Here is an 18,024-nt window from a genome sequence, read left to right on the forward strand (position 1 = left end):
ACGAGCAGCGCATGCGTGCTGACTCAGCAAGACCTAAAAAAAGAAGCATGTTACAGTAATAACAAGCACAGATATCAATAATGGAAAAATTGGAAGTGTGCAGTTTGCTGCTCTGCAGAAATGATTACACTGCCCCCTGCCTTGTGCATGGCTAGTGCCGTCACTGGCACTCAGCACAGCTAACCCTCATGTTAAAATGATCCTTCCATGTTATATGCCTTGAAACAAATTGATTTTGCTGCTAGAAACAGCAAAGTGAAATTATACTGGCGCTTCCGGTCCCATGTTATGCACTTCTGTGCACGGACAAGAACCCCACGAGGCAGAGTGTGATCCCACCACTCAAACAGCATGGAGCGGAAGCCGCTGACAGAAGCAAACAGTTGGAGACGTCATTTATCTATGCTCGGGTTGTGGCATACATCCAGGCCGCATAGTGTCTGACCAGGTGGGAACCTGATATGATCCGAGCTCACAAGCCTCAATAAAATATTTCCCTTCAGGCCCCTGTTGACCTTTGCCCCTTTCTACTATGCACAAATGGCCTTTTCGATTTTTAAAAACTTTCACCACAATCCATTAGTTGTAATATTGGTTGCTATGTTATTGCATGGGTATGTAGCTGAGTCATGGAATAAGCTGTGTTTGAACTTTGGTTGCTATGGTCTGTGCTCTGTTTCAGAGGGTGGGATGTTGATATACAGCGCTGTCTGCCTGTCACAAGTGAGGGTCAGAGGCCTTGTCCTCTGTGGCCACTTTTACATCCAGCTTCGACCACAGGAAAGGGGCTTCCCCTCGAATGGAAGACACCACAGAAGGGCTGGAATCGAAGCCAGCACTTCTAAGGCAGGCACGTATATAAACCGCAGCTTCTGCTCAGCCAGAAATGCTGGGATGGAGGCAGGCGGCGTCTGGTAGAGGCGGTAAATCGGATAAAACTCAGTCAACTGGGAGCGGGACGGGTCTTCTCTCTGGGTTAACCGGGCAAGCAACAAACAAGCGAAGGAATAAAACATTGGAAACCCAATGTTTATAATATTCACTATCAACACAGACAAGCCGTGCAAAACAAATAATGTACATTTTTTGCAAAATAAAAGTACGAAGGTATCACCAACTACCCTGAAAGAAACTAATAAAAGCTTTAGTAACACGAAATAAGAAGTAAACGGAACATGCAGGAGACGCAATAAATCACATGTAATCGATTGTGCTTCTGATGGTCCGATAAGGCGAGGCAGACTGTGCAAGAAACAAACTAAGACATACAATAGAGGAATCACAGGTAAACATAATATTTATCACATTCACCGTCCATACAAGCAAGCCTTGCAAAATAAATGTTCTTTTTTTCCTAAACGCTTCGAAAGTACTACCAGGGACAATTCACAAACTACAAATAAACAGCTTTAGCAACAACACGGCATAAGAAGAGAAAACTGAACAATCACGGCAGAATAAAGCACATGGAATGGATGCGGAGTCTCACAAGGGCTGAAACAGCCGTTATTATGGAAGGATTAATGCCTTTGATAAGACAGGGCAGACTCGACAAGAAACAATTTTAAAAAAGCGCATAAAAAAAAAAACACCTGCGAGGGGTGCGCGCGCACGCCACTGCGAGGCATATGTTTTCAATTATCGCGCCCGTGTCTGGGCATGATAATTGAAAATATATGGGCTTTGGTGTGCGTAACAGACACCAATATGCCATGGGCGGAGCAATGCGCCTGCCTTTGGCCTATTGCGTGCTCTGTTAAAAAAACAAACGCTCACAAAGCCCAATAGCGGAACCCAAAAGGAAAAGCGTGTGCGATTCCAGGGTCCGATTTCAAACCCCGGACATCGCGAGGGGAGAGCCCTAAAAACAACCCTTAAAGTGTGCTCTTTATTCATACCATGGCAAAAATGTGTGTGTTGTCATGTTTTCATAGACAAGCTGAGAGGCGGAACAACACTAACTGAGCGGGGCAGATATTTGAGGGTGAAAGCAGCACACGAAGGAGCCAGTAAGAAAACAAATGTTATCTCATGGAAGTCCGGAATTAAAAAGTAGTTTCCTGAATGAGGAACGGAAGAATACACATCATATAATGAAACAAATGGGTGTACTCCCTCCAATAAAAACGCTTCATTTCATATATCAGCTTTCATAATAGTTACAGAAGTATAAAAACAGTATACCTTACTTTTGTTTAACATGCTTTAAATCACTAGGAAATAGTGGCATGCAATAATAGTTTTGCACAAAGAACTAATCGTTGAAGGATTCAAACTACTTAAAGAGGATTCAAACCGGGTTACTTTTTTGCTTCGGAGGGGGAAATTCTCAAGTTCAATTATGGTGTTGCTTTTTTATAGTACACAAACAGATTAACAGGTTCAAGGAAAATGGACATACATCAAGAAAAAAGGAAATCTCAAAGAAATAAATCAAATAGGGCTTCATAATGCACTTAAACACGGTACCTAATGAATTTAATTTTTTGGTAAAAAGACCAAAATATACTATTAAGCTTACCTTCTAAATTCAACTCAAAGCAGATGTGGCAGAATGACAGTGTTTCAACATCGGTTCCAAGTTTACAAATACTGCAAACATTCTCATCATTCAAATCAATATTTACAAACTGCTCTTCTTCAATCATTGTGCCCCTAAAAATAAAGAAGTATATTAAAAGTGGCACCAATTTAATGTCATCAGTGTAAGCTGAGTAGAACAGAACAAAACATGTTTCTTATTAGCCAATCACCACTAGCACACCTTCCATCCATATAGATTGCAACAGAATAACAAGGTCTAGACATATGGACAACAAGCTTTCACTAGGGCACAATCTTTTATGTTTGAAAATGCATATTCAAGCACAACAATAAAACCAGTGTTTATGTGTACCATCGTTCTGGTTAGTCGGAGTGTGGAAGCACGGTAAGTATAAAAGCAGAATGGGTGAAAACATGCATGAATGAGAGACTTTATTCTAATAAAGAAACATGTGGGAAATAGTAGGGAGAATGAGTTTAAGCAGGGATGAAGAGAGAAGAATTAGTTGTGAAATATAGGAAAGGGGAGCTACAGATATCTAAAGGTTTATTTAACATGTGTATGCATTGAAGGGGGAATTAGTGGTTTTGTGAGTGTAAATCAAAATGTGCATTATTAATAGTGTACAGAGCAATTAATCTACACCTGAATGCTGGTGTATAAACTGACATGGAAACAAATTTACTATGACCTAGTAAAGTGTGTTTTCCTGGCTTAGGCTAACTAGGCTTCCTTCAGTTGGGCCTCAACGCCTTCTTGTCCAAAAATGATGCTGTGTCATTAAATTTCACCGTTTATAGTTGTGCCTGATAATACGTGCAGCAAAATGTGGATTTGTTTATCTCTGAAGGACACCGTTTTCAAAGAGGGCTTGAAGCTTTGTAGCTTTGCTACATGTTTTCAAGGACCTTCTGCTTGCACACAGTATTGTACTCATTCACAATGGTTAACTGTTATGTAACTGGTTTGTTCTGAAGCCTCCAGTCGGCTTTAGGTCAGAAAAGTTGAATTAATATTCATGTGGGGGGGGGGGCGTTTGTGCTAAAGTGATAGGGTGACAATTAGAGTAAATGGTCTTGAATTTGTGGTTAAGCTAATCTTTTTGGTCTCTAACCTCGTCACTCCGGCGCGACATCCGCCGCAGTGCTGGACATTCCAATCGTGGGCGTGGTCATAATGGCTCCCGGCCGTCATGAGCACACGCCCACCGTGACTCATGACAGCCGGGAGCCGTCATTAGCATGGAAGAGGCTAATAGGGATCCTGCTTGATTGCTTATTAACTTTGCTGCACATTTGAGACTTAGTCTATTTCTGATTTTGCCTATTATTCTCTATTGCAGAGAGCCTGCTTGGCAATGCTTTTATTCATTTAACTGAGATTTACTGCATCAGCTTTTTACTATTTCCGCATAGCTGCAAGGTTTCAGATTGCTGTGTGTGACATTTTAATAATTTCTGTGTAATTATGAGTGACATTTCAACGAATATGAGTGACAGTAATTGCTGCCTAAATTAACAATAAATTATGACCTTAAGCCTGATGATGCAGAACCCTCACAATCTCAATTCAAAATTTAAATGATGAAAAGACTTTGGTAATATCCCCTTTCGTTGAAAACGAAAAAGAAAAATGAAACAATGCCCCATGCATAGTTCACCATTTCCAGTCCGACACAGGCACGCTTTCTATAGCACAGTGAACTCGCTGTTGCAGCTCCTTGTCACAGCATGCCTGGAGGTGGGTGGGGGTCCCAAATTATGCGTGACTAATGCATTTAGTACGGTGATGCGGACACCAGCACTAAAATAACTTGGCGTCACGCCTGATGCGTGATACTTGGCAGGGCTATTTCCGTATTGTATTTCTTGGAATGTTATAATAAACCTTCATAGTTTTTCTAAACTCCAATCTAGAACTTTTAGTGGTACAGCATGTCCACGAGGTACTGAGAGTTAGCCTTGGGGTGGTCTTCCCCCAAATGTTTTGCCAAGTTTGCCTTACTTTTTGCTGATCTGTTTTGTTTGGCCTCAGGACTCTGGGCACTTTACTACTGCTAACCAGTGTTAAAGTGCATGTGTTCGCTCCCCTGAAACATGGTGACATTAGTTCATCCACAATTGGCATATTTAATTTACCTCCAAGTCCCTAATAAAGTGCACTATATGTACCCAGCGCCTGTAAAGTAAATTAAACGCTATTTATTCGTTGGCCTACAGCATTGATTGTGCAACCCATTTAGGTAGCCCATTCAACATGTCTCAGGCCTGCTACTGCAAACCCTGTATGTGCTGTTTAACTGCCGTGTCGACTTGCCATTTAAAGCCCCATGCCAAGCCTTAAACTCCCCTTTTCTTAAACTTAAGTCACCCCTGAGGTAGACCCAAATTAGCCCATCAGGCATGATGCAGTGTAAGTAAAATGCAGGACATACACTTTTTCGTTTTACATGTCTTATTAGAGAAAAACTCCCAAATTAATTTTTACTACTGTGAGGTCTACCCCTCTCATAGGTTAACATTGGGAATTCCTCGTTACATTTACTACGAGTAATTTCTGATTGAGAAAGAGTAGAACAGTCATATTTGGTACCTATGGACTTGTAATAATAAATCCGCTCTCATGGTAAAGTTGGATTAATGATTATAACTTTAAAAATGCCACTTTTAGTAAGTTTGGTATTTTTCTGTTCTTAAGCTCCATTTGGCTGCTGCCTATCTCCAATACACGTCTGGGGTGGGTGACCGCTGGGCCTTGTGCATTTCCTCTAGACAACCACACACAAAGGAAGCTTAGGTGTTCTGGTGAAGCACTCACATCCTGATGGGTCTTCTTGGGCAGGAAGGAGTGAGGAGCTGACACACCTGAATGCGCTGTGTCCTGCTCCCACACAAAGGGCTACTTAACCCTCTGTAGTGAAGAAGGAGGATCTCTGTGCACTTCAAAGCCCCTCTTTGAATTCGCCCCCACTTCAAAGGCACCACTGGGTATAAAAACTGGACTTTTGACCCTACCAAATCAGTACACTTCTGGACCTGTGGATACTCTGCCAGGAAGAAGGACTGCTGTGCTGCTGAAGGACTGCCACTGTGCTGGATTGCTACTCTGGAAGAACTGCTTTTCAGCTGTGCTGCCCTGCCTGCTGCCCGCTCTGCCTGGTTGAGAAGGACTAGACCTACACCACTTTAACTCAGTGACTCTTAGGTCTCGTTTTGATTTGATATTTATAAAGCGCAGCATTCACCCGAAGGCATCAAGGCACTAGAGACCAGCCTACATACCCCGGAGAGTAGAAAAGAAAGATATATCCAGCTTACCGCTAGAGTGTGAACAGCCAGGTATTGAGGGCTTTTCTGAAGGGGAGCAGAAGTGGGACAGATCTGAGAGCAAGGGGCAGGGAATTCCAGAGTTTGCTTGCTGCCACCGAGAATGCCCTGTCCCCCCACTTCTTCTTGGTTCTTGGTACTGACAGTTGCATTTTTAGCGAGGAACATAATGGTCTGCTGGGAGAGTGCCAAATGAACAGTCTTCAGCCTTGAAGGGTAGAGAGCATACAATGATTTATGAACCATAGAGAGAGATTTAAAACTAATGCGTTGTTCAATGGTAAGCAAGTGCAGGAGTTCTAGCCCCTTCCTGGCAGATTGTTTTCTGGGAAGGTTCAGAATGAGTCTTGCCAGAGCGTTCTGCAGTCCCATGAAGTTTGTTCCTGCACGCTCTTATTAGCAGCCAGGTACAGAGCATTACAGTTACCAAGTCTGGACATTACAAAGGCCAGTGCTACCTGTATCCTAGCTGGTCGTGTGATAAAAGGGAAGATTTTTTTTGCACATCCTTATGAGCCAGGAGCATGTAGAAATGGTTGAATTCACTTGGATATTGAAACGGAGTTCAATATCCTTCAAAACTCCAAGGTTCTTTGCCTTTTTGCTCGGGCAGGACAGCATCCCAACGAATGAGGCCAGCAGCTAGTATTCCACTTGGATAGCCCTGATCCAAATATCATCAGTTTGGTTTTCTCCCCATTAAGTTTCAAAAAGTTAGCAGACATCCAGTCAGCCACTCTAGTCATATATCCAATGACATTTTCTGACAATGAGCCCTGTCTTTTGGGGATGGTAACCATAACTGTGTATCATCTGCATATGACATCACCTCCAATCCAAAGGAATGGACCACAGTTGCAAGGGGTGCCACATACAGATTGAACAGAGTAGGGCTCAGAGAGGATCCCTGTGGGACTCCACAAGGTAGAACATAGGAGTCGGAGTGAAAGGATTTAAAATTCACCCTTTGGGATCTCCCTTCCAAAAATGAGGACAGGAGGGCAAGTGCTTGATGTGAGATGCCAAGACTCCGTCCAAGCTGGTCTGCTTTCCTCCTGTTCCGAGGTCTCAGGAACATCAAAGACTTCCAGCAACAGCACCAGGACTCTGCCACCTTGAATCCAGCCCTGTGTTTCCTGAGTGGCAACTAAAAAATCCACACAAGCCGTCGTTGCGCCAGTTGGAACAGACACCTCCCGTTCGGCGCCGACACATCGCCCCTTCGAAGACTTCACACTGCCGGCAGTGCGGCTCGTCGACTATGCATTCCAGAGTGTGCAGCTCGATGACGGCACATCGCCTGCGAATCTTAAGGGTCGGAACTGGTGCATCACCTCCCTGCTCCTCTTACCTTACTCTCGACGTTGACGCATCCTTCAACCGAGATACTTTTTCAGCGGGGCAAGTTTAGACCCTATATCCGACCCGTGCCCCATTGCGGTCGGCCTGAACTTTTGGATTTGACTTGGTCAAGGGTGATCAGATAGCCCTGGTTGACGCTTTTTTGCTTTAAAGCACTATATTTGCAGATATTCATTATCACACCTGTACTACTTATTGAATTTTTGGTCTTGTTTTGTTAATTAAATTTCTTCTCCTCACGATATTTTCTTGCAAGGTTTGGGTGTCATTATCTATTCTTCAGTTCCACTTTTTAGTCTGCTTTACTGACGGGCTTTGTCAGCTGCTACCTTGTCACCTCGTTCTGCGAAGACACAGAAAGAGGAAGTCACTCGTGGTATTTTCAGATTCCCCACCTCCTTTCTCGCCCATTCTCGCGCACCAGCACGGCTGGAGCTGCTGCACGGTCTCTTTAAATGATTAGACCTTGTGTGGCTAGCTTCCCTAGTTAGGTTGGCTCTAGGTACTTGATTTTTATAGAATGTGTTCTGTATTCTCTAACTAATTTCAATTGTGCCTTTTAAAAGATCCTAGTCCTTTTGCACCTTGGGTCTCTTTAGAATGTTAAACGTGCATGGATAATTCTCTTCAGAAAAGCACATTTTTAGGCGCTATGTTTTCATAGAATGTATTCTGTGCCTTTTGAACCTCTTGCTGATTTCAATTATACCGTTTTACAAGTCCTAATTCCAGCCTGTCTTCTAGGCTCTTGCACATAATAAATGTGAACTTGCGTTTTTATTCCTGACGGATTGAAGTCAGACTTTCAACGTTTTCTTGCTCATGCTAATTAATTAATAAATGCCTTTTCTGATGTACTTAAGACATAACAAATAAAATGCCACTTCAAACGTGATCCTTGTCATCTCATATCTTTCTTCCTTGTTCCTCAGTGAAGAGTGCTTCGGTGGTTCATCTGGTGTGGATTCTTTTTGTGTAGTGTTTTCACTGTTTTACTGCTTGAAGTGTTGCACATATACTTCACACATTGCCTCTCAAGTTAAGCCTGCCTGCTCTGTGGCAAACTACCAGAGGGTAAGCACAGGTTAATTTATGGTGTGTTTCTGACTTACCCTGACAAGGATCGTGGTCCTTATTTTGACAGGGTGCATACCTTTGCCAACTTGAGACCCAATTTCTAACAATAAGGGACTGGTTGGATGTCGACTCTGGGCTTTGCATGTATGAGGGTTTGTGTAAACACTACATTAGGGGTTTGAGAGCAAAGCAGAGCGACATAGACAGGGGAGAACCCCTGTGTATGGTTATTTTATATTTAGTTCACAAAGCATGGACTCATGAATTGACTATGGTGGTTTATTCTTCTGCAGGTAGAGGTCAGTTTTATTCCAGAGATATGTGAAGGAGTGTATCAAGTGGCTTTTTGTTTAGAGCAGATTATCACTCTATCTCGGAAAAGAGCGCCATGCCCAAACGGTATCCAAAGAGAAATATTTTGTGTTTTTCTGTTCTGCTAGTATAATATTGGCATCCAGGGCCAGAAGTAGATCAATTGGAAAGAGATCAGTGTGGTTATTTTAATAATCAATTGTATTGATGTTAAACAAGAAAACCCAGCAGTATTCAAATGCAGCATGTTACAGCAGTTGTAGAGTATCCTCATGTTACATACACAGTGATGTTAAATTCCTTTAGCCCCACGTCAAGGACATATTGTTTGGGGGTCAAGGGCAACAAGTTTTCAAGTGTATTTTGTCCTTGGGACAAGTAGGCCCAACCCCCTGCAGCACAAACACTTTGGCTGCCAGTTTGCAGTACCACATTATGGATCAGGGAAGGGCGCTGTCTGCAGTTAAGGTAATAATTTTGTCCATATGTTAATGCTGTTCAAACTTGTATTTATGGTTCATTAATTGGAAGTCTTTATTATTAGGGTGAACTCTCTAAGTAAATGTAAGCTCTGACTGCACTACTAACAGTGGTTCCAGTATGAAAATGTGTATACACGTTTTCAAAGTTTAGCAATATGAGGCTATGTGTAATGCTCACAGCATGCTCTCTGATTTGATGCAAATATTTGCAGAAGCTTGAAAGCATTATTGACGATTCCTTGTTTTCAAAATAAAGTGATCATAAAAAAATGAAAGCAGGAAAAAAAACCATTAAGCTAAACTACTGTAAAATTTCAGGTGCCATTTATTAGCAGCATCATTTAGTAACGTGTTGATGCATGCTAGCATTTCCCAAAAATATTCATAATGGAAAATTAGTGTAACCAATTTCAATAAGAGTATGGGAAACAAAAATAAACAAGCATTGGCAAAGCCCATGTGGGTATTAATATAAAATGCACTGAGAGGGCATCTTAGAGCCCTGGTGTGGTTCCTGAACGGCTACCCGCCATTTGCCACCACCAGACAGGTTTCTGGACCCCTGGGTAAAGGGTCTCCGCTCTCTGGGTCCCGAAACAAAGCCCATCATGGGCAGAGGTGTCATGCCTCCTTCCACAGGATGGGCTGGGTCGACAAAGGGAAAGCTTCAAAGGTGTGCCACCTTTGTGAGCGGACCCTGCTTTTTGCAGCCCCAGTAAGTGGCTCCCACTGGTTCTGACCCCCACTTTAGGCTGGAGAATCAGTGGGAAAACCAAGTGAGGAAGAGAGAAGGCAAGGTTCAGAGTCGCCCCAAAATACTAAATTTAGGGGCAACCCTGAACCTTGCCTCCTTAGATTCGAGGAAGAAAGAAGAAGGACCAAAGAGCCGTGCTGACTCAGGAAGGAGAGGACACCAACTGTTTTGTCCCCAGCCCTACCAGCCTGTCCCGACTCAGACCTGCTCACAGTGAAAGCCTGGCATGTCCAGTTGCCATCTAGAACCCGGAGGACCTGCTCTGCCTTCATCTAAAAGGCTGTCTCCCGTGAGCACTGGATTTGCTCAACCAAAGACTCCAACACAGACCCGGATCCAGACGGCTCCGCTGTTCTGCAACACTCTGCACCCAATGCCCACGGCCCGAGATCGAGTGGCCCAACACCACGAGGAGGTCTCCCCAGCGATCCTGACCTCAGATCTGGGGCTACATCAAGCTTTAGCCCAGCACTGAAGCCTCAACCCGAGGGGTTCCCAGACTTCGACCGGAGCTGGTAAGAAGGTCCGACGCCTAAAGACACCCCTGCATCGACGCTCCACAGCCTTGGGTGGCTCGAGCGACAGTGTCCAGGCATCCCCCAAGAACCCAACTTACCTCTCCTGCCAGTGGTCACCCTCAGGAACCTTCATGACCGAGCCTGCAGCACTTTCTTCGAACTAGAGATCTCCATTGAAAACCACAGGGCTCCCGATGTCTCCTTGGCACTCCGCATCCGGCCGCCTCCGTGCCGCTGGTGGTACAGCACCTGTGCGGATTGTTGGCCCCTGCAGTGCTGATCCTAACCCAGAGGAGCTTTGCTCCCACAACCGAGTGGCCTGCTCGTAAGCAGCTCCCAACCGACAGCCCCCTTGCCCCTTGCCCCATTGTCTAACATTGGAACTCTGCACCCAGCCGTGCTAGTGCCCCTTGTGGTGCAATTTGTGTGCCTAATTGAGCCTTGGTTCTAAACCCCTAAAGCGATCCTTGCAGGTTGTTTACTTACCTGCAAACTGATAACCTTCTTTTCTTCCACAGGAACCAGTGTTATGATTTTTGTCCCAAAGTGTTGAACTGACTTTTTGTATGAGAACCAAAGCAACTTTCCTTGAACCAAAAACTGCCGTACTTACTTGTGTTTTTTTAAGACCCACAGTGTGATATCTAGGCATATCACCCAGAGTAGTAAAAGTAACTACAAAGCAATCCAAAGTACTCCAACGTAATTTCTATGTATTCTGTACTGTTTTAAAAACAAATACAAACAAACCTTTAACGATTTCAATTTCAACCACAATTGCATTTTCTTGTAAAGTTTTGCATTTGAAAGTGTATCCTACTTACCTGTGCCAAGTCCTGCTTAGTTCTAGAAATAAAATATAAGAATACCTTTTATACTTACCCAATTGGTTTGGATTCGTTCTCTGAGTGTGTGCCATTAGTCTTGATTGAGCATTTGTATAGCGCTTACTACTCCTGACGAGGCGTTGAAGGTTTTTTTTCGGCGAGTAGCACGCTAATCCGGGACCCATAGAGGATTAGTGTTGAATTAGTATAGCGAAACATGCAAGTAAATTTTAAGTGGTGGATAGGTTAGTCAGTTATTTGGATTCGGAAGGATAGCAGAATGGTAGAAAAAAGGTTTGCATTCATATAGCGCTTGTTACCCCTGAAGGGTGTTGATGCGCTTTTCTGGCAAGTGGCATGAGTGGAAAAAAATGCATGCTTAACACGCCCTCCTGATAAGCCTAACTGCCCGACCACACTACCTCAAATAAAGCTGTTCGTGTTTGTCTAATTTAGCCTCCGTTATGCCTCAGGGGATCCACTGAACTTGGTGCACACTACCTGCTTTGGTATAGTATATGCAGAGGAACCTTACACAAAATGTCCACAAATACACCATTATTCTATGTGGCGTATTTATGCCACATCACAGAATCATTTTAACAAAAGGTCAACGAGGAAGACCAGAATATGAGTAGCATGTTTTTTTGTGCAGAAAAATATGCTCAAAATGCCAGTTTTCCTCATAACTTTGCGTAATTATGCAAGCGCAAATTACAGAGATTTCGCACACCCCAAGTTAAAACTATTTACTCAATGTGTGTGCCCATGAAAAAGAAAAATAGTTGCAACCCCGCTGCAGAGTATCCTAATACAAAAAACAGGCCTTTTGCACGCGCCGCGTAACAAATCACAAAAAAGCATGCACGATTACCGGAGAATCATTTAGAATTCGAGTCAGCAGATAGACAGAGAGAGCAAACACAAGTACACGTCAAGCCAAAAGAAGGGCTATTTAAAGCCAACCAGCTCATGAGGCAAAGCGCACATGCAAACATCTTAGCTGTGCTAGAAATAACACGGCTCTGTCAATTAGTCCAAACGCAAAACCTCTCTGTGAAAAAACTCTCAATTCAAAGCCTTACAAAAACGGAACAAGAAAGACCCTGGGGAGGGGATATTCCGTGTCTTGAAGCAGGAAGGCTCTTTAAACAAATGTGTGCTATAATCATCTAACAAAGGGTGGAAATGCCTCTCAAGCGAAATAAAGTAAAACTCCCATAACCCAGGCGATGCGTCTCCACCCCCTTTCTAAAGCCACTAAAACGCAGTGTTTGATCTTCTCGTATTACACACTCGGACGGGCGAAAACCTGCGACTTCTTAAAAGCAGCTGCACCTCCCCCATCACGCTGAGGCCATGCAATTCACACACTATGTCTGTCATTCTCCTGGTGACTTCTAGTCTGGAAAGGTTTCTCCTGAGAAATGCTGCGGGTGGGTGAACGTTGATTAAATCCCTCACAACTCACTGCATCACCAGGTTCACTGTCACGACTTTACGGAATGCTGTGCTGCAGGCCATGTTAAAGAATGTAAGCGTTTGACAGCCATGACGGTCTAAATACTGTGTAACATTCAGCAAGTGACCGCATCCTTCAGGAGTTAAGTATTGGCTAGTGAGTGACACAAGACAGACTTACGTCTGTAAACTACAAGCGTTGTATTAATTCTGACCGGCCTGCTTTTTCACATGCAGAAACGTTAGTAGACTGTCGTATGAGCATCCAACAAAGACATATAAGTGTATAAAAAACACAAGAGTACAGATCAATAAGGATACATCGCTGGGAAGGCTTAAGTACACAGCTCTGATCAAACTATCTTGTCCTGCACAGCACAAGGGAAAACCAGGGAGCTCAACATTTCAGATCATAAAGGAAAAGGGCAAAACATATAGAAGTTGGCTCAGGGGAGAGCAGGGAGGACAGACATATCAGACACTAGGGTGACCAGAATGTTAAAGCAAAAACGGGACATGCTGTAGATAAAGACGTGGAACTGTGATTTGGCAGACGGCTTAAGACTGGTATTGTGGCAACACCAATGAGAAATTAAATGGCAGATTTGATCCAGAGTGCCAATTGTCTACCTACTAACTAATAAATGTTGTAAGGCAATCCTGCATAGTTATGAGCAGACTAGTCGCTTTCTCTCTGAAAGTGCCCTTGATACTACAGGTCACCCGACCTGTTAAGACGCTTCAAAAAGGTAAATCTTAAGTAGCCCGAGAAAGCGCAGCAGCTGTGTTCTAAAGAGTCCTTGCAGACACTGTCCTTGCCTGCTCATGAAAGAGAGCAAGAAAAAAAATAGAAAAGAAAAACACTGGGGATTTATGAAAAATCAACTATTTATCTGTAGTGTATATGCTTACTGAGCACCATCAAACCTGGACAAGCATTTCAGTAACTTAAATTCTGAATGAAAGACAAGCCAGTCTTTTGCTAGTGCTTCACCAACAGCATTGATAATATTAACCACAAGAAGCTGCACAACATTCCAGCTACTTACGTGGGGGGGCCGGGGGAGTTACGTGGCCTGTGCTTCTAAGGTTTATCTCCTTTCTTTCATGTACAGTCCAATTCATATTCTCCAGATCTCTTGCAATGACTTACCAGGTGCCGTAAGTTACCTGCTCAACTAAAACAAGAAGTATCCAAGGACAAAAACATCATGTAGAGGGACTGTAAATTACTTGCACCCAGTTAGTTACACTTGAATTATCTTCCCCGTGCACCAACAAGTTGGAGTGATTTAGTCTTCAAACTAAAATGGCCTAATCTCAAGTTAAATCCCTCTAAAATGAATCCTTCATAACAATATTTTCACACCATAATGCAAAACTGAAAGAACAATTGATAATCATGTGAACCACAAGCTCCCTTGCTCCCAAAGAAAGGTCTATAGGTCTGTACTACATTCCAGTTTCAACTTAAAAATACACATAATCAGACAGGCACATTAGCCATTTTCAGTTCTCCACAGAAATATCATACATGTGTACAACAAAATTGCCCGCTCATCCAGTAAAGGCATCACTCTATGCAATAACTTCTAAAGTTGGTGATATTTGAGAAATATCAAACAATTCCTGTCAAATTAAAATATACAGACCCATCACTGGATCCCAATACCAGAAGGAAAGACGCCCCAAAAAATATTAGTAATTCATAAGACATTAAGAAATATAAACAATTAATTTTTGTTTTAAAAAAAGGTTGGAGTAGTCCATCAGTATTGACTACCGCAACCCAAACAAGGACATGAAGTAAGTGAGGAACTGAACTAGATTAGAGGAAAACAGCACAAATCAAAACAGGCACAGGATTAGTGAAGGCCAGGGGTGGATGAGGTGAAGGAATTGAGAAAAACCAACAGAGGAAAGGAATTGGGTGGAAATGTGTTAGGTAAAAATATTAGGGGAAAACAAGATGTAGTTTAGGGGGCATAAGTATGACCTTCACCATTAAAAAGCCAAAATCACCCATGGTATTTTGCCCAAAAAGAAAAGCTATAGTAATTTCTCAAGTTAAAAGTCATCCACCAGTTTACTTTTCATCTAAATTAGCCTATTCTGGCACTCATGTGTTTTGTTTTAATTTAAAAGCTATTCCATCACAAAGAAAGTTCTCTTCGTAAAGACATCTGCCCAGCTACAGGCTAGACTGCCTGTTGCGAAAACGACTAAAACATGAAAAGCAAATTACACCTCCAGGTACAAAATATTTTGGTAAAACGCCAAAGCAACCAAACAGGCCTTCACTTGTCACACATTGACAATTCCATACGAGAATAAATCAAAACTTAAGATCTTCTAAAAATGCTCGGAAAATATATGTTCAAGACTCTTCTAAGTCCAATTAATTACCACACTCCTATCACTGAAACTCCTGAAATGTGGCCTATTGTCATCCACTTCTTGCCTCTTTACTTTAACCATGGACAGACATTTGCCAAAATGAAATAGCATAAATGATGTCAAATATGTTTCAGTCATTAACAACAGCAGTTTGTTGTCACCTTAACCTAGCCACAGTCTACTATTTGCCGCTGATGAACAATGGTAAGGGCAAGCATTGAAAACTATGAAAAAACGTCATTTTCTAAGACTTAGTTCATGTCCCCCTAAGACCAGGGGTGTCTTGAGTAGTGACAGATGATGTCAGGGGTATCAAAGGTCAAAACAGGGGTAGCTACCGTTACACCCAAACGATGTCCTTTACTTTCAATGTCGAGTTGGTTGTCTGCCAGCTTGCTATTCTGGACCAGAACGCACAAAACCTTTGGCCTGGATCAGCGCTCAAATACATAAACAGTCAGGGAGAATGGGGGTAGCAAAAACAAACATTCCAGAATAGGACAAGGACAGCAGACAGCGAGACTCTGGCCCAGAGGATCAATGGCATTAACCACAGCAGGACCTCGATCTGTATAATGTGGAAACCCTAGCTGGAAAGATCACTAGCGCAGATCAGACTTAATAACAGCGGCAATTGGCGCCCTGATCTCAAATCATGGAAGATCAGGGTCAGATTCATTAATATCAGACAGGAACAGTCGGGACAGGATAGACATATCGGTGAATAAAAAACACACTACAGACAAACCTAGCACATCTCTAATACAGCCGCTGACCTGGATGGGCCTGCTATCGTGTCGGTCCATAGATCGAGGCCAGTGAGTGTGTGTGGGAGCCGCTGCGCTGCCCCCTTCGTTTGTTAAACACTTCTGCTTGGGCGACTGGCTGCCCCCTGGCATCCACCACAGCTCGGGCTTCAGGGCTCGTTTTAAGAAGCGCGTTTAGGGGGCAAAACATCAATCTCGCAGGAGCTGTCCGGGTCTTGAAAAAACCCACAGGGAACGAGGGAATGTTTACATCTCCGTTTTAGGGAAAGGAACAGTGGGGGTACCACATGTAGAAATGTCAGCCAGGGGCGGAAAATATAGAGAGAACAGCTAATACAACAAAAGTGCCGAGAGGTAATTACATACAAAAAACCTACATGTGTTGTTATGAGGCCGCTGGTCCTACGGTGCTCTTTGTTACATCCCTCTCTTCGGGCACAGCTGCCCACTGCTGTAGCTGCCGCTTCCTCACTATTGTTCCTGAAGCTCAGGCTGTTGCTGCTGCCAGCATGGACATCCCCTAGCATTGAAAGTAAAGAAGGACTCGCGTGACAGAAGCATAACCGAAGCCACCTTCAGTACTAATAAAGTCTGGTGGCCATCTTCGCACTTTCGTACATGTGTTAGAAACGTAAAGAAAATTCATGTTATACTGAATATTCTCAGCAACTGTTCATGTGCCTTAAACGTGGTACATGTTAGAATGCTGACAAACAATTGTTGCTTAACAGTGGTATCACATTTTTTGAATCGTTTATCACAACTAGCTGCAGCAAGCTGGTAATACGAACTGTATTGTGTTTTACATTAAATGCGTCGATTTTTATTATACTCTACCAATTCCCATTTGAGGCAGCCATTATCGCCTGTCCGGTTTCTGATTGTTAGGCTCAGAAATGTTTCTAGTACCGTTCGTCTTTCAGCGCAGCGGCCATCTTTAACTTGTGGCGAGAGGACTTTTCTGTAGTCAGATGTCGAGGTTTTACCAATACAACAAAAGTATTTGATTCTTTCAAAATAGACATAACACTGACGATACTGTTTATCTGTAGCACGAAAGTGACACATGTAATATTTACAATTAGCTTTAAGGCTAATTGACCGTAAGATACCATAACAAGTGGCAGCATTTCCATTATCACGTTTAAAGGGGTGCATCTTTCTTAGACAAGCACTGGCGTTGCCAATAGGTCTCGCAGTAGGAAAGTTGGAGCTATTACAATTGCAAATAACAATGCCTTTTATTTTTGTTTTCATTTTAAATACATAAAGGGCTTTGTCATTTACAAAACCAATAGCTCCAACTTTCCTACTGCGAGACCTATTGGCGGTGGGGGATGCGGTGGATGTGGATGTGGTGGATGTGGTGGTGGATGTCATGGTGGATGTGGAGGTGATGGTGGATGTGGTGGTGGATGTGGTGGTGGATGCGGTGGTGGTGGTGGATGCGGTGGTGGTGGTGGATGAGGTGGTGGTGGTGGATGGGGTGGTGGTGGTGATGGATGTAGTGGTGGTGGGTGTGGTCACACACACACACACATATAGATGTGGTGGTGGTGGATCTGGGGGATATGGTTGTGGTGGATGTGGTGGTGGTGGTGATGGTGGATGTGGTGGTGATGATGGTGGATGTGGGGGTGGATGTGGTGGTGGTGGTGGATGTGGTGGTTGTGGAGGTGGTGGATGTGGTGGTGGTGGATGTTGTGGAGGTGGTGGATGTGGTGGTGGTGGATGTGGTGGTGGTGGATGTGGTGAAAGTGGTGGTGGATGCGGTGGTGGATGTGGTGGTGGTGGTTGATGTGGTAGTGGTGGATGCGGTGGTGGTGGTGGATGTGGTGGTGGTGGATGCGGTGGTGGATGTGGTGGTGGTGGATGCGGTGGTGGTGGAAGTGGTGGTGGATGTGTTGGATGTGGTGGTGGATGTGGTGGTGGATGTGGTGGGTGTGGTGGTGGATGTGGTGGTGGATGTGGTGGTGGTGGATGCGGTGGATGTCATGGTGGATGTGGAGGTGATGGTGGATGTGGTGGTGGATGTGGTGGTGATGGTGGATGTGGTGGTGGATGCGGTGGTGGTGGTGGATGCGGTGGTGGTGGTGGATGCAGTGGTGGTGGTGGATGGGGTGGTGGTGGTGGTGGATGGGGTGATGGATGTAGTGGTGGTGGGTGTGGTGAATGTGGTGGTGGTTGGTGTGGTGG

The 18,024-nt window shown here is 43.8% G+C and overlaps 1 protein-coding gene across 2 annotated transcripts in view; it reads right to left on the reverse strand.

The window, feature by feature from the left end:
- Nucleotides 1-16,358, reverse strand: part of C8H21orf91 (chromosome 8 C21orf91 homolog) — a 90,089-nt gene extending 73,731 nt beyond the window's left edge. The window contains exons 1-2 of one of the 2 annotated variants that reach the window (XM_078658358.1): nt 16,206-16,358; nt 2,522-2,655 (exon numbers count right to left, since the gene is read on the reverse strand). In XM_078658358.1, the coding sequence (XP_078514484.1) occupies nt 2,522-2,655; nt 16,206-16,207 (136 nt within the window). In that variant the 5' untranslated portion in view covers nt 16,208-16,358. Of the gene's footprint in view, nt 1-2,521; nt 2,656-11,258; nt 11,377-16,205 lie in introns of those variants that run through there. The other variant, XM_078658359.1, reaches the window with a different exon arrangement.
- Between the last annotated feature and the right edge of the window lie 1,666 nt (nt 16,359-18,024).

This window comes from Lissotriton helveticus, chromosome 8, assembly GCF_964261635.1.
Source record: "Lissotriton helveticus chromosome 8, aLisHel1.1, whole genome shotgun sequence".
In the NCBI taxonomy this organism is placed as follows: Eukaryota; Metazoa; Chordata; class Amphibia; order Caudata; family Salamandridae; genus Lissotriton; species Lissotriton helveticus.